Genomic DNA, 17,035 nt, shown 5'->3' on the forward strand with positions numbered 1-17,035 from the left:
CAGAGGCCAGGAGCAGCAGTGTGTGTGCTGCTCAAAAGTGCATGTCTTGTGTGGGAAACACAGCAGTAAAGCTGGTGGTGGCCAGTGAATGTGGCAACCCTAGCACTACCCCCATGCAGGAGGAAAGCAACATTCAAGAGACGACCAAAATTGAACTGATGAACGAGGGTCCAAGACAGACCACGTGGAAGGACAGAGCGTCTCCCTTCCCACATGGGACTTGGTCCCTGAATGCCGCTGACAGCACCAAAGATCTGAGAATGGCGAAAGCTGCAGGAATGGCGTAACACTGTGCACACTACAGAGGCTGTGATGGATGCTTACGGACTGGGGATTATAATTAATTACAGCCATGCGCAACTTATATTGAGGTCTATAATGGAAATGTTGCATGTGACTTGTCAATAAAACACGACCAATTTTGATCCTCTACGCCTGTCATGCCGCAGTCGCATTACGTTGCAACGCAACACCATTGGCAGTCAACAGATGTGATGTTGCAGTGTGACTCTGATCTTCATGTCACGTGACACATCTCCTTGTAGCCTTAGAATGAATCTGCGCTCACGCATGTGCAATGTTGCTGCAATCACCCAGTGGGTTCAGGGGTGCTCCGTTCTCATGATCCCTGGGAGCCCCAGGAATCAGACCCCTAGGTGATAAATGCTTATTGTGGGATCAACCCTTTAACACGCCCTCCCTTCCTATACCTATTGGTGTTATTCAGTCTACCTTCTGTTCATTAGCAGAGATTTGAAAATGGTAAGAGATTAAACACAACGTATTTAACAATGTGACAGAATTACTCACTATACAATTATTAAACGTTGGTACAAAAGATTTTAACCCCTACAATATTGACAATCTATATACAATACCTTCCTGTACGCTCTAATGAAGACTGAGCTTCTCCACTATTAAACTGGATGATACTGCCCTCTAGTGGTAAATAGAAAAAATACAAATTTCTATATTATTTAAGGACCTTTTACCACTTTTTTACCCACGCAAGCTTAGGGCCCTTTTAGATGAGCTAATTTATCGTTTAAACGAGCGAATGATGTCATCGCTTGCTCTTGTGCAGCCTGTTTATACAGGCAGATACATTGTTGGCGCATTCCAATGAAAATCGTTCAGTCTTTCACATTCGCTTCTGGCTTCTGTACTATGTCTATCTCCTAAAGAAACACGGTGATCTGGTGTGTGTATCCCAAATGAGGATCTGGTCTGAAAGCTTGATGCATTAACCCTTTCCAATCCAATTGTGGATTCAGGGTTTTCTAAAAGGCTTTCTCTTTTTGCTGTTATAAAACGGTGCCATCTGCTGGCTAAAGCCAGTGTGTGTGCGCCACAGAGGCTCCAACAGTGGAGTGGCTGATAATAGACTATAAGAATACCCTGTCGGACGTCTTCTGACATTGGAGCTGTACAAGCTTCAATTAGAATGTAGGAAGACGTCAGACAGTGGATCGGAAAGGGTTAAATAAATGCTATAGTAAGATGTATAGAAATTTTACCTAAAACAGCCTTTTTTCGGATGTCTGTAGATGGTTCTTCCTCCAAAATTTCATAACAAGCTCCCTGTAGCATCTGCAACATTTTCTGTAAGTCCTGGGACTCGTGGGCTGGTAGATCCCTGCAGTGGCCTGTGTTTAGATCCAGCACTCCCAGAGCTCTTCCTGATAGATCACGGATGGGTACAGCAATGTGCCGTTCTCCATAGGCATCTGTTGTGATAACTTCTGAACTATCGCCGCATTTAAATAGATAGTCCCTGTCCAGACAGACACTCAAAATTATTCTCATATTGATCTCACGTTCATAAGCAACATCTTGCACCTTACAATCAATGGTCTTCCCAACTGGCACTAACCCATAAAGTGTGGTGACACTCACCTGAACAGGTTGTCCCGTCTTCGCAGTGTGGCTGGAGAACTGTAGATTTCAGACACTCCTGTATTGTTGTCTGTGTGCATCATGTTCCGAAATACATATCCTTGTGCCTATGTAAGTAGTAGGAAGGGAGTCTGAAAACCTGAACTTTTTTGTATAGTCATATATACATATCAGCTCATTCAGTGCCAACTACAAAGTGCTTTGTGTCCATCATATAGAAGTGCGATAGTACCTTTACATAGCATCTCTTGATTACCACAATCCCAGGAATAGTTTACAGCAATGCCATATCCATATGTACACATACCCCTTGCGTATTATGTCAAAAACATCTCTAAGCACATACATTAAAGGCTATGGACACTTTTGGGGGTCACTTCTTTTTACTTAAATACATGGATTTTGGATTGACAATCATTGGGTATTGATAAAAGAAATTGCGCCATTTGCATCTACCTATCACTGCATTATAAGTAGTCTAAGGGTACTTTTACATGGGCTGGCTAGCAGCTGAAAAGTTGCTCAAACTAGTGATTTTGGCCATTAGTCATCCCGTGCAAAAGCGGGACCTGACAGAATAACGAGCACAAAATCGCTCATCAGTCGTTAGTCGCTTCGTTTCAGATGACTGAAATAAAGTAACATCTCGCTTAGTCTAAACATTCAGTCGTTCATCAATGAAGGACTGTCCGTTCACTATGAATGGGGGCGGGTGGCCAGAAGAGATCTTTGGCGCACTCTGCCTTTATTTACTAAACGACTATCGTTCCTGTGTGAAAGCATGTCCTGTCTAAAAATACTCTAAGTCTCGGGAGGAGAACCGTCAGTGAGGCTGGACTGACGGCTCGGTTTTCAGCCTTATTTCTTCTCTCCTGCACTTATCATCAGTCAGTGGCAATTTTCCAGCACCATTTCTGTGCATTGCGAGACGCACAGAAGTCGCACGGGAAAATAACCCATCATTTTACAGGGTGCATTTACATAGGCAATTTTTCTCTTGCAGTGCTGCGAGAAGAAGCGATGTGAGAGAAAAATTGCAGCGTGTTCTATTTTTGGGTGATTCAGTTGAAGACTCATCCATTCTTCCCTATAGGGAGCAGGTAAAAGAAAAAAAAACGCATTGTTCTCACATGTACATGTGAGTTTCGTGAGAATGCGATGCGTTTTTGCTTCCATAGTGAAAATCGTAAGTGCAGTCATGTGAGTGCGAAGTGATTTTATTGTAAAACACATCGCACCTTCATAAAAAACATGGGTTTGTAAGTATGAGATCAGTCTTAGTTTTTTTTCTTGGTTCGTGTTCTGTCTCTCTCGTTCTCTCTCTCTCTCTCTCTCTCTCGTTCTCTCTCTCTCGTTCTCTCTCTCTCTCTCTCGTTCTCGTTCTCTCTCTCTCTCTCTCGTTCTCTCTCTCTCTCTCGTTCTCTCTCTCTCTCCCCCCCCCCGGCTGCCCGCCAGCCAAAAGATTTGCAATTGACGCGTGCGCTGCGGCAGGGAGGGGCCAAAACAGGCACGTCACAGCGGAGAGGAGCCAAAAACTGGCATGATGCTCGTTCGAGTAACGAACACCGTCGAGTATGCTAATATACTCGAACAAGCATCAAGCTCGGCAGAGTACGTTTGCTCAACTCTAGAGCCTGTCACATCCCCACAGCACCAGAAACTAACTTATGGTACTGTTAGGGAGCCGGGTGACGTATACTCATCCACTCCTGCGATCCAGCGGTGTCCTCTGAAGTGGGTGCATAGTACAATGACTGACTCCTTTCAGGTTCCTGTGCTTGCTCTCTCCCATACAAGTATATGGGAGAGTGTGTGCAGAGGACTCTGAAGAGTCAGATTTTCATGCCGTGTGCCAACTTCACTGGGGGACACCGCAGGATCGTGGAAGCGGGTAAGGTTAACCTCTATGAAATAAAGCGACTAGGAGTGACTTCTTGCTCATTGTAAACATGAGTCATTCAATCTTTGAACGACTGTTTGCTTACTGTGATTGGGGGTGGCCGGCGGGAAGAGATCTCCGGTACGCTCCTGCTCCATTCACTAAATGACTATCATGTGAAAGCATTGGAGCCATAGTCGTTGCGTCCCATGCATAGGTACCTTTAGACTGCAGTGTCTGTATATAGTGATATGTGAAAAATGCAGAAGACAAATGGTGCAACATTTTTAATTAAACCGTAATACAAAAATGATTTTCAGCCCATGCATTTAAATGAAAAACAATTGCCCCTTAACACCTTCAGTGGCGGGTTTATTATTACCATGTCATGCCTCACAGGGCAGTTTTTTTAAATGAGTCACTAATGCAATTAAAACCCCGGAAGATTTCAGATGACAGCTCAGTGCTTTGCACATTTCAGCACCAGAGCTGTCCACAGAAATATTCCAGAATTTAATTGCATGGTTAGTGCAGCAAGCCCCGGAGATTTTCCGGGTGTGCCACTAAAGGGGTTAAAAGATGCACATAGACTTTAAATGCCTAGGATCGATTCTCCATATATAGAACATAATATTTTATTGGTAACAGACTGTTTGACCAAATCTTAGTACCTTATCCACACATGGTTCCATTAAGTAGGTGTTAATGGCCCGAATATTAGGAGCACGGCTGTAGATCCAAGCAAGTGCACTGCTCACCAGCTGTAGTATATTCCTTTGCCTCTGGACATGGTGGTATGCTGTACTGAAAGCATTTGTCACACCCTAGAGAAATGAAACCAAAAACATGATATCCCTTCAAAAACAAATACTGTTTTATAGGGAAACAAAAATTGTTTGTTGGAGGAAATTAGAGCAATGGAAAACCAACCAGGCGACCATGAGGGGGACATAAATGCATGCAGAAGCTGCACGGGGGGCAAGAATGGTGCTTCAAGGCAACTATAGGAACCACTGAGCCACCAAGAATTTACAATGATATCCGAAATTTTTCAGAAGGTGTACCTTTTGTGCAGCAATGCCAAGACCCTAGGTTCAAATCTGCCCAAGGACAACATCTGGATGGAGCTTATATGCTCTCCCTGGATTTATGTGGGCTTCCTCTCACACTCCAATAAAAATACTAATAGGTGAATATGAATTTTGAGTCCCAATGGGGACAGACAGCATCAAGTGATGTAAAGTGCCACGTAATATGTATGTGCTATATAAATTAAGGTGATTATTATGAATCACAGGGTGAATATATAAACTCCATGCAGATATGGTCCTTGGTCAGATCTGGCAACAGCGCTGAGCCACAGGACCAACACATTGATGTTATACATCAATTTTAAGGGTGTTGATGAAGTTCTGGTTCAGTTCGAACTAATTCAGACCAAACTGAATTTTTGGCCAAAGTTTGGGCACCTGACGAACCAAACTTCTTAAAAGTTCACTCAACACTTTCCAGAAGTAGAAGACTGATGTTGTTCACACATACCTGATAAAAACTGATTTCATGTGTGAGGAATATATTCCTGTCTCGGAGTTCTCTGAGAGTATCGATGCTGAGGGTACCGAACACTCGCTCTTGCGTGTCCATAAGCGGCAGTACAATGAGAGAACCCTTTCTCTCATCACTAGACCGTTCCGTATTCCAGAACTGAATATTACCGTGATATTGGACTCGAGGCACATGTTGTGGTATCCCACTGTCCACTGCTGCAAAGCTGAACATTATATGTAGTCAACACTGGGGAATTGTATGATTGGTATACATTGGTAAAAAAAAGACCAAAACTATCAAAAACACAAGAAAAATCTAGAAAGCAAATCATATGAAATAAGGCCGACGTCACGCGTAGGTATGCCTATTTGCGCGTGCATGAGTGCAGCGGTTTTGTGAAACTAATGATACTCTTTTGCATGCGCATCAGCGTATTTTACTGTACTATTCCCATATGCAGGGTGTGTGCATTTGCATGCGGCAAAAAAAATATACTCCGGTTTGAAATAGCTAATTGGTTCTTATGCATTTGCGCAGTTTCACGCATCTCCTAGCGTATTTTGTGTGCATTTGCACAACCTCATTGACTTCTACAGGGACTTTTGATGTGCAAATGTGCAGGAAAATAGAGCATGGGAACCATTGAAATCAATTGGTTCTATTCTCTGCGCATTGTATGCGCAAATTTTGCACTCGCTAAGATACGCCCATGTGACGCCGGCCTAAAAGTGTATTGACAATACAAACTGATATCAAAATGAACGCACTAAAAATTGGAATGCCATGCAACGCAACAAAACAAATTCAGTCATTCACTGTTATATGACCATATACTGCATTGTAGGTTTAGATGACTATTAGAGATGAGCGAGTATACTCGCTAAGGCACATTACTTGAGCAAGTAGTGCCTTAGCCGAGTATCTCCCCGCTCGTCTCTAAAGATTCGGGAGCCGGCGGGGAGATCTCTCTCTCCCTCTCTCCCGCCGCAACTCACCTGTCACCCGCGCCGGTCCCCGAATCTTTAGAGACGAGTGGGGAGATACTCGGCTAAGGCCCTTCCTCCTTGAGTAATGTGCCTTAGCGAGTATACTCGCTCATCTCTAATGACTATGTCATCAAGCCTCACAATTAGGTTTTCTTTTTTACTAGGTCATTTGATTACTTTCTTACCTGACACCTTTCATATCTCTAGTCAGTGTCTTGTTTAACAGATATATGGCATCTTCGGAAGTACAAGCGACATAACGTAGAACTTCATTCCACTTTTCCATCATGGAGCTTTGCTCCAGCAGGGCGATATTTGCACTAATCTTCTTGTTGTTCCCATTAGCCTCTGCATCCTGTATATAGGGAATAAAGTTGTAGAGGTTTATAGATGCTAGTATATCCTGACATCATGTTGATCTAAGCAGTGGTTCTTTGCTCCATTCCTCCGGCACCCTAGACAATTCATGATTTGAGGATATCCTACATAGAGAATGCCTATAACAATTTCTGAGACATTGATAATAATTATATTACCTGTGCAATACTAAGAACATCATGAACATAACCTGTTGGGGGGTATTTGAGGACTGGAGTTGAGAAACAGACATACCTTATACAGGGCCTGAAGTACAGCTTTGTACACTGGTTCAAGTCTTCCACCACTCGTTTCAGACACCGAAAGAATGTGTTGCAGCCACTTTCGGCGAGAGGCTCCTCGAAGTTTCTCTGTGTGAGTCCGTTCCACACTGGTGGTTAGAAATTCTACCATATTTTCATAGACCTCTTCTTCTGGACCTGGAAGTTGATGGATCAAACCCAGGATGTACCTGATGAACTCGGCCACTGACAACTTTCTTGATCCTCGATTAGACTGTGAAGAGCTCAGACTCTCCCTTCCTAAAGACAAGAAATAATTACTATTTCCCAAGAAGATGACATTCCGTGTGATCCAGCTAGAAGATAACCTGATAGTCATAGCTAGCTAATTGTCTACATCCACATACAAAAGCAATAAAAAGATCAAATCATGCCTTTGGAAATGTTACTGCCGACAAAAGCTAATGAGTCCGTGACCTGGATGCAAGGCTTGTATGACAGCCATGAATGGGAAATTTTGCATAAGGAAGAATTTTGTCAATTTAAAGTAATTTTATATATAAAGTGCATCTAGACATTGTATATAAACCAAGGAGGCCCAATAGAGGCCAATCTAGCAAATATAATGGAATGAGGACCACTGCGCAAATTGGCGCAAGTGATTACTCTCAACATGTGTCATTTCACCAACACGGCTTCTTCATAGTGTGCATACATCCTGTGACAGTTTAAAAGGGCAGGTTTATTGTAGCTGGTCAGTGCTCACTTTGTGGCCAATCACTTCAGATTATATAAGCCTGCTTAAGACTGCACATCTTATGTTATAACCAAGGTTCCCATTGGCGTTAACTATGGGGGATGTGGTTGCACCCAGGTCCAGGAGCCTTAGGGGGACCAAAAGGCCTCTCTTCTCCATACATTGGGCCCGGTACTATGAATAAAGCATTATAGTTGGGGGCCCTGTTACAGGTTTTGCATTGGGGCCCAGGAGTTTCAAGTTAGGCCACTGTGTTAGGGGTTAAGAGACGTTGGGGGGCCCCAAGATAAACTTTTGCACCCGGGCCCATGAGCCTTTAGCTACGCCTGTTGGTTCCTGTTTTTTTGTGAAGGTGTCTGTCAGTTTGACATTTTGGATTTGACCTGGATTTTTTCTAATTCTGCCTTCGTATTATTGTCTACCCTGACCAGCATTTGTATTATTGTGTTGCATGAACTCTGCCAGCCCGGAGCTCAGTTTTGTATGACTGCACTTCTATTTCTGGATTCTGGTACCTTGCTTTGTAAATATGAATTGTAAGCCATAAGTCATTGCTGTTTGAGACTATTCCGGGGATTCGCTCAACTAAGTCAATACATACGTGGGATTCTGAAGTCCACTACACCATGCTTTTCCTAAATAAATTCTATAGTGACATCCATTATCCTACCAAATGTAATTAGTCACCTCAGCAAGAATCAAAAGTAGTATTTATTTACAGGTGTTCATACTTAGAGGGGTCTCACTGGGCCCTAATGACATTGGATGCTTTCCGTGGCATACACTTCAGCAGACATTTCCCTCTATTCATCCTGCAAACATCTGGTGAGTTCTCTCAAAGAAAATGCATTGCCAGTCTCCAATGATGCAAGGAGTGTAGTCATTGGACAGTTGAACAATGGAGTGAAGAATCACGCTACTCCATCTTCAGATCAGATGGCTGTACCTGGGTGTGCAGGAGCTTGGGGAAAGTATTTTACCTGAGTGTGTTGCGCTAACAGTTAACTACGGTGGAGGCTCCGTTATAGTCTGGGGATGTTTTACATGTCATGGCCTCAGTCTGTTGTGGCAAGAACCATGAATACAGTGGTGTACTTTGACATGCTAGACAATAATGTGCTGGCAAGAATGTAGCAATACTCTGGAAATGGTCAGCAATCCTTCCAACAAGACAACGCACCTTGTCACAGATCCATTGGTTTGAGGATATGGATGTTCCACAATTGGACTGGTCTGCACAGAGTCCCCATCTGAACCCTACTGAACAGCGGAAAGATGAACATCAGGTCAGCAAATATGAACAGTGTCCATCTTCTCTGAGAGAACTCATCGTTTGCAGGATGAATAGAGGGAAATACCAGCTGAAGTGTATTAGATGTTAGTAGAAAGTATGCTATGGAGAATATCCGGTGTCTTTAGGGCCAAAGGAGCCCTACTATGTATTATCACATGTAAATAAATACTAATTTTGATTCTTGCTCAGATGTGCAATTACATTTGGTAGTGTAATGTGTCCACACTCCTGACCTTGACAATAGATTGTGGAGACGTTACATGAAGCTTCCACATGTTGATGCTTAGTATTACAAAATGTATTGTAATTCTTAGAATTGCCACTTTGATCTATTTCATGTCATTATTATAAAACTTATGTAGTAAATTTGTACATAAAAATGATGAGTTTAGAAAAGCACGTCTCACCTCTAGTCACCACCTCAGATTCCATCCCTTCTTTATAGTTGGCCAAGACTACTTCTACCTCTTCCAGCTGTAGAAATCCTGAACCATCATTGTCCCATTTTTCAAAGAGGGCTTGCAGCACTAGCTTCTGTCGTGCAAGAAGAGCTTCTTGTCGCACCTTTGGGATGTAGTGTAGTTAAGCAGAATATTAGAGTTAAATGGTAGCCTCTAGAAAATAGAGAACACACTTTCTGACATAGAAATAAAATTAATTTAACAGTTTTTTTATGATAATCCTAAAAGGGTTTTGTCATTAAAAAAACAAATTCTATGTTCACCTATTCCTCCACAGGCAGTCTACTTACAGCATCTTCTCCTCTCTTAGCTTCTCCAGTCCCCCAGGTCACGTCACCTCCAGTCGGCAGTCTTGTTATGAAGCCAGCATTCCTCGCATTCTTCTTCCTGCAGGTCAGTGAAGGTCATGTCCCTGTGACGGCTAGGGAGGAATGCTGATCTATTGCAGAGACAGCGGGCATGAGCAGTCTCTGCAATAGCTCGGCACTCCCTGTTAGGCTGTGAACTTGTACATTGCCGGGCAAGGAGGAGACTGGCTGTGAATGTACGTAACGTCACAGGAAGATGATGAATCAGCCAGCTGGAGGTGAAGTGACCCCCTAGGACTGCAGTAGAAAGGAGAAGATCAGTGAGGTGAAGATCTGGTAAGTAGATTAACGGGGAAGGAATAGGTAAGTATAGAACCCCTTTAAGGAGCATTTCAGTTTATAGGATATTTATACATGATATAATCTCCATCAATTTAAGAATATTGCATTATGGTCAAGTGGGAAACAAATTATCCTTAAATCATGTTCAGCGGATTACATTCTTCCTTCTAGGCTAGACACTCATGATATTAAAAGCTCACAGCTAAGGCCCTTTTTAGCCCTACATACAGTTGCTCTGGGAATCTGTCATGGTCACTGGGTATGACCAGTGGTGCCCTCACTGACAATCCCCTGCCGCTGGCTACTGTCATCAGTATTGTCGCTTGTTATGCCACATCACCCCTCCTGCCACTGCCCGTAGGGTACAAATGCATGTTCAGCCCATCTCTTAAGGGGCCAACACACGCACCCAGCTTTTCCTTCCCTCAGGCATTCCAAGCTTATTTAAGAAGGTGTCTGAGCAAAATGTTCCCAGCATCCCAAGTGAAGGTGTTCCCGTTTTTTCTTTGCACCTGGCTTTCCCTATCTCTGCCTGATCCAACTGTCTTCTGACTATGATTCGATTGATTGCCGCCTGTACAGACCTCCAGCCTGATTTACCATATCGTATAAACTTGACATGTCCTATTATACTGACTTCATCCATGCCGGTCCACTTTTCTGCGCCTTTGGTTCACCCAGATTAGTTGTCACTGCACTGAGACTACTCTTGGTGAAGCGACCTGGAAGGGGTTTGTTGCAAAGACTAGATCCCTTAAAAATGGATAATAGAGTGAAATCCAGGGGAACCCTTAGAGTAGCCCTCCGGAGTGACCAAAGCCACATCAGTCAGTGACACGGTGGGTCCACACCCACTGTGTTACAGAATCCTATGAGTGCATGGTTATTTATTCATTCATATCGCACAGATTATGATCACTTACGTTGGGCATACAGAAATGAGTAAAGATTAAACACCCAAAAAAGACTAAATATGGCATAAATACAAATATTACAGCATGTAATCGGAACAAAAAGTACCATACTTTAGCCAACAATGCAATTCTCTCCTCTTCCGTCTCAGCATATTGCTTCTGTATGAAAGACGCGAGTTCCTCTACGGCTGCCAGTGGAGCACCTTCTCCAACAAACGTCTCCATCAGCTGAACAAACTGGGGTAAGTTAAGGGCACTATCATCAAAAGCACTGGGGATACGCGATGGACCGCGGGTATGAATATCTGAGATGATGGTCTGTAGATCTGAAAATTAAACACAGGAACGTATTAAAATAAAATTATTATACATTGGCAAGGTTTTCAACCTTTTATGTGGAGTTTCACAATATCCTTCCAAAACAAGAAGCAAATCAATTTTCTTTCTAGCTTTTTTTCATTATTTCAAATTTCAAACTTCAAAAGAAGCCACAAATATGGAGACTGTGGAGCTTTGTACAGTACCAGAAGCACATAAAAAGTTTCATTTTATAGGCTCGGGATTCTTTATGTTGTGAAGCAGTGTATTTCGGAGAATCCATTATCTTCTAAGATGGACAGATTATATTTACATTGAAGCTGCCAGAAGTTTGCTTTGATCTTGCTACTAATGAAACACAAGAGTATCAGCGAATGACCACTTCAAAGTAAATGTCAGAGGTTGCGCACACTAATTTCACATGGCAAAGAATACAAAGGACTTGCATCTTTAATGAACACATCTTATTATTTTGGTCAAGAAGATCCACCTGCAGAGCCGAGAATAAGTGTAACAGTGTAATATACTTAACCCCTTAATGACGGGCCCATTTTAGGTCCTAATGATTAATCATCACTCTTTCAGGTTTTGCATTCCTAGCGCCATAACTTTTAATTTTCCCGTTGACGTAGCTGTATGGGGGCTTGTTTTTGTAAGGACAAGTTGTATTTTTTGATGACATCATTTTGGCTGCATGTATTATATAAATTTATAAAAATGACGTGCAGGAATGCTGCCTTCCATTAGGTGGCGCCACAGAGGCATTGTTCCATTTTTCATTTGAACTGAACATTGAATAATAAGTGAACGGATTATCATTCGTCGTTCAGTCGGTGCATGCATTTACACTGACCTCTTGGATCTGCGAAAACTGAATGATTATCAGTCCATCTAGAAGGGCCTTACCAATGAGGTATAACCACAAGCGTCAGAAAACTCTAAGCCACAAATAAACAGCAGGGCCGTAGGGACATGGTGCACACTCTCATGACACAAAAACAGCAATAGCCACTAAAACTAAGGTGCCAATATCTGTCAGAAGACTCTGTACTTGTTAGTTGCAGCATAATTTTATTTCACGCAATTGAATGTGTTATGTTATTAGAGAAGCTAGAATAAATAAATAAATCTTGTTATTTGTATAGCGCCAACTTATGCCTGATTTAGACAACGATTTTCGTTCAAAAATCGCTCAAAGCCATCTTTTGTGCGATAATCGTTGTGTCTAACTGCACTGGCATCGTGCAGTTTTCGTTAAGCTGTCGCTGATCGCTAAAAGATCAGCGACCAGTTATCAGGAATTCACAGCGGGCTATAGCTGATACTATTATTTCAGCTGTATCCCGCTCCCTGAAGACAGGCGGGGTATGTCGAACAGAGCTGTCCAGCTGTGTTCTTCATCCCCAGCTCGGGGCACTCAGCTGTATAACAGCGGGGCGCTCTGTGCAGAAACCAGCTGGATGCAGAAGACAAGCGGGGGACACCCCACTTGTCTTCTGCCTCCCCTGCTCGGAGCGCTCCGCTGTATAACAGCAGAGCGCTCCGGGCAGAGAATAGCTGGATGCAGAGAGCAAGCAGGGCCACCCCGCTTGTCTTCCGCATCTTCTGCTCAGAGCGCTCAGCTTTATAACAGCCGGGCGCTCCGAGCGGGGAACAGCTGGATGCAGAAGACAAGCAGCCCGGCTTGTCTTCTGCATTCCTGCTCAGAGCACGAGGTGATTGCTCAACGTTTGACCAATCACCTTGCGCTGTAAAAAAAAGCACACAACGATTATCGCTCAAAAGATTTTTTAAGTGATAATCGTTGTGCCTAAACCAGGCTTTATTTCGCAACGCTTTCAAGTAATTTATTTATTACCCCCCACCAAGCTAGGAACTCATTTTACCAGCCTTGGACGGATGAGTCAACCTTGAGCCGGCTACCTGAACCACGCAGGGATTGAACTTGCAACCTTCAGGTTGCGAACGAGATCTTAGGACTGCATTTCTGCTGCCTTAGCACTCTGCGCCACACAAAGCTATTTAGTTTGGCCAACTTTGCTCACATCACAGTTAACCTTTAGACCATGTTCACATGGTATTGTTTGCTGCGGATGGGATACAAAATTTCAAACACATGGCAAATCTGCACCCTATTACTTTTAATGGAAATGTGTGCCATAGTCTATGCGGTACGGGTCGTTTCTGCATGCAGATTTGAAATCCATACTTGGAAGAAAAAGAATGTGGATTCTGCATCAGAAAATCTGCACACATTGAAAAGGGCTAAATCCACTTACCGGATACTAAGTAGCAAAAGTAGACAGGCTTCTATTACCTGTGAATTTAGTGGCAGCATCACGGCATTCTTCTTCACTTCTGTCTCCATATGAACTATACCGGATAGCCAGATCTGAAGTCAGCAAGTCACCTACACAGATACACAGTGATAAACTATGGCTACAAAGTATGTAGAGCTTAGTAATTCTACCAGATGCAAATCTTATGACTTACAGTATGCTTTTAGATACACTTGAGGCAAAGCTATACTGACAAACACCGGCTAAGCATGTGGCAACTGAACATTTTTTAAATATATTTTTGGCCAATGGACACACTGGCATATACAACAAAAGAATTTCCATAGCAAACACTGACTATACACCCCATCTGGCTCAGCCTAAAATAACATAGCTTTTTATTGCCTAATATTGTATTGTCCCATTTTACCTACAGTAAAAAATAAAGTTCCCTAATAAACACACAAAACTGAAAATACGAATGCAAGGCCGGGTTCACATCTGCGCTGGAACCTCCGTTCAGAGGTTACGTTGCAAATGCGGTATAAAATCCGGTAAAATGCCAGGCAGCTAAACAGAAAGCGAGCAGACCCCATTATAGTTAATGGGCTCAGTTCAGCGCTGTTCGGTTCCGTCTAGAGATGAGCGAGCATACTCGTCCGAGCTTGATACTCGTTCGAGTATTAGGGTGTTCGAGATGCTCGTTACTCGAGACGAGTACCACGCGATGTTCGGGTTACTTTCATTTTCTTCCCTGAGAAATTTGCGCGCCTTTCTGGCCAATAGAAAGACAGGGAAGGCATTACAACTTCCCCCTGCAACGTTCAAGCCCTATACCACCCCCCTGCAGTGAGTGGCTGGCGAGATTAGGTGTCACCCGAGTATTAAAATCTGCCCTTCTCTATATGCGCTCAATGGGGCCGGCGGCAGCAGCGCCTACCCCATTGAGAACATATAGAAGACAAATCCTTCTTCTCTGCCACAGCTGTAACAGCTGTGGCAGAGAAGAACGATGTTTGCCCATTGAATTCAATGGAGCCGGCAATACAGCAGGTTCCACTGAAAGCAATGGGCTGCCGGCGATCGCGGGATGAATTGTCGGGAAGGGCTTAAATATATAAGCCCTTCCCTGCAATTCATCCAGAAATGTGTTACAATAAAAATATATACCGGCGTATAAGGCGACGGGGCGTATAAGACGACCCCCCAACTGTCACCTTATACGCCGGGAATACAGTGGAGCAAAGAATAAAAATCATTACTCACTTCTCCTGGCGTTCTGCGGCGCTGCTGCAGGCTGTTGCTCCCTCCTGGTCCCCGGCAGAGCATTGCTTTCTCTACGAAGGGCTTTAAATCCCCGCCTCCAGAAACACACGTGCCTTCAGCCAATCACAGCCAATGACAATGATGTCATTGAATGGCCGTGATTGGCTGAAGGCACGTGTGTTTCTGGAGGCGGGGATTTCAACCACTGCGTCCAGAAAGCAATGCTCTGCCGGGGACTAGGAGGGAGCGACAGCCTGCAGCAGCACTGCAGAATGCCAGGAGAAGTGAGTAATGATTTTTATTCTTTGCTCCGCTGTATTCCCGGCTTATAAGGTGACAGTTGGGGGGTCGTCTTATACGCCCCGTCGCCTTATACGCCGGTATATATTTTTATTGTAACACATTTCTGGATGAATTGCAGGGAAGGGCTTATATATTTAAGCCCTTCCCGACAATTCATCCCACGATCGCCGGCAGCCCATTGCTTTCAGTGGAACCTGCTGTATTGCTGGCTCCATTGAATTCAATGGGCAAACATCGTTCTTCTCTGCCACAGCTGTTACAGCTATGGCAGAGGAGAACGATCTTTATGCTGACAGTGCGGGGGGGGGGGGGCCCACTCTTGCTGCTATTGTGGCTTAATAGTGGGACCTGGGAACTTGAGATGCAGCCCAACATGTAGCCCCCTCGCCCGTCCTATCCGTTGCTGTGTCGTTCCCATCACTTTCTTGAATTGCCCAGATTTTCACAAATGAAAACCTTAGCGAGCATCGGCGATATACAAAAATGCTCGGGTCGCCCATTGACTTCAATGGGGTTCGTTACATGAAACGAACCCTCGAGCATCGCGAAAAGTTCGTCCAGAGTAACGAGCACCCGAGCATTTTGGTGCTCGCTCATCTCTAGTTCCGTCATAAGATGGACCTGTTCGGCAAGGGGATTCCCCTTTCATGCTCTCCAAATGGAACCCCTGCCGCAGATGTGAAAACAGCCGTTGGCACAGTATTTCTATTTTTGGCCTCTTTCACGCGGGCTATAAAATCTCACTACAAAACGCAGGTATGTGAAGCCCAGGGTTTCCAATGGGTTCTTACACGAATGATGTTTTGTAGCCTGAAAGAACCCATTGGAAACCATGAGCTTCACATGCATGCGTTTTGTAGTGAGATTTTATAGCCCGTGTGAAAGAGGCCAATTTAAGCCATGATACGATTTGGAGCTGGAAGGTTTTGTTCTTATTCACCTGACCAGGGTTTGCCCTCAATAAAGTGGGACATTCTGCTTGTGTTGTCTTCAGCCTGATGGTCTCTTGTCTTCTCTTCTTTCTGTGATGCATCTGTACAATTACACAGTCATAAAAATATACTGATTAGTATTGTTTCCCTTTGTCTACTATGTAGTATTCGGTTTTTGTAATTAGTTGTCTTTGCTGTAGTTTTGCCATGTTTTGCTGCATTTCTATAACAAATTTGCAGGAAGAATATTTCTGTGTACTTTTTACCAAAAAGTCCTAAAAATTACAAATGTGAACTCGCTTTGAAATACTACTTATTATCTACCCAATGAGTTCAACAACAGGTATCTTTAGTTTGTCATATTAAAAGGATCAAAATGTAAAGAGTAGAAAATTATGAATATTTCAGTCTAGTTGCTACCATATCCATACCAGATAGTATTACTGATTTTTTTTAAAGGAGTTGTCTCATGAAGACAAACCGTTACCTAATGCCCTATAATCAGCTAGCAGACCCCGACAATCAGTGTATTACATCAGAGGTCCCCAACCTACGGAAAATTTGCCTGAAAGCCACATTTAGAGTAAGTTCACTGTTCACACATAGCAGATTTTGGTGCGGATCCATACCAAAATTCACGTAAAAAACTGCACCATTTGGTGCATTTCAATTGAAATGGTTAAGTCTGCTGTCGATCTGCATCAAAATCCACACTAATGGTGTGGATTTTAACACAGTTTTTGACTCAGAATTCGATATGGATTTTGGTGTAGACTTTCTGCTGTGGAATCAGCACCAATTCCGCTGCATGTAAACATACCTTTAAAGAAGACTAGAGATGAGCGAGTATACTCACTAAAGGCAATTGCTCAAGCGAGCATTGCCTTAAGTGAGTATCTCCCCGCTTGAGACGGAAGGTTCGGGTGCCGGCAGCGGGCAGGGAGCTGCGGGGG

At 43.5% G+C, this 17,035-nt stretch overlaps 1 protein-coding gene across 1 annotated transcript in view; it reads right to left on the bottom strand.

Moving 5' to 3' along the window:
* Positions 1-17,035, bottom strand: part of EFCAB5 (EF-hand calcium binding domain 5) — a 37,998-nt gene that overhangs the window by 3,462 nt on the left and 17,501 nt on the right. Inside the window, exons 9-18 of the mRNA XM_066599592.1 lie at positions 16,091-16,183; positions 13,620-13,712; positions 11,096-11,310; positions 9,367-9,523; positions 6,922-7,208; positions 6,495-6,664; positions 5,318-5,546; positions 4,447-4,599; positions 1,897-2,003; positions 1,518-1,774 (exon numbers count right to left, since the gene is read on the bottom strand). Of these exons, the coding sequence (XP_066455689.1) occupies positions 1,518-1,774; positions 1,897-2,003; positions 4,447-4,599; positions 5,318-5,546; positions 6,495-6,664; positions 6,922-7,208; positions 9,367-9,523; positions 11,096-11,310; positions 13,620-13,712; positions 16,091-16,183 (1,761 nt within the window). The remainder of the gene's footprint in view (positions 1-1,517; positions 1,775-1,896; positions 2,004-4,446; positions 4,600-5,317; positions 5,547-6,494; positions 6,665-6,921; positions 7,209-9,366; positions 9,524-11,095; positions 11,311-13,619; positions 13,713-16,090; positions 16,184-17,035) is intronic.

Source organism: Eleutherodactylus coqui, chromosome 4, assembly GCF_035609145.1.
Source record: "Eleutherodactylus coqui strain aEleCoq1 chromosome 4, aEleCoq1.hap1, whole genome shotgun sequence".
NCBI classification, from domain to species: Eukaryota; Metazoa; Chordata; class Amphibia; order Anura; family Eleutherodactylidae; genus Eleutherodactylus; species Eleutherodactylus coqui.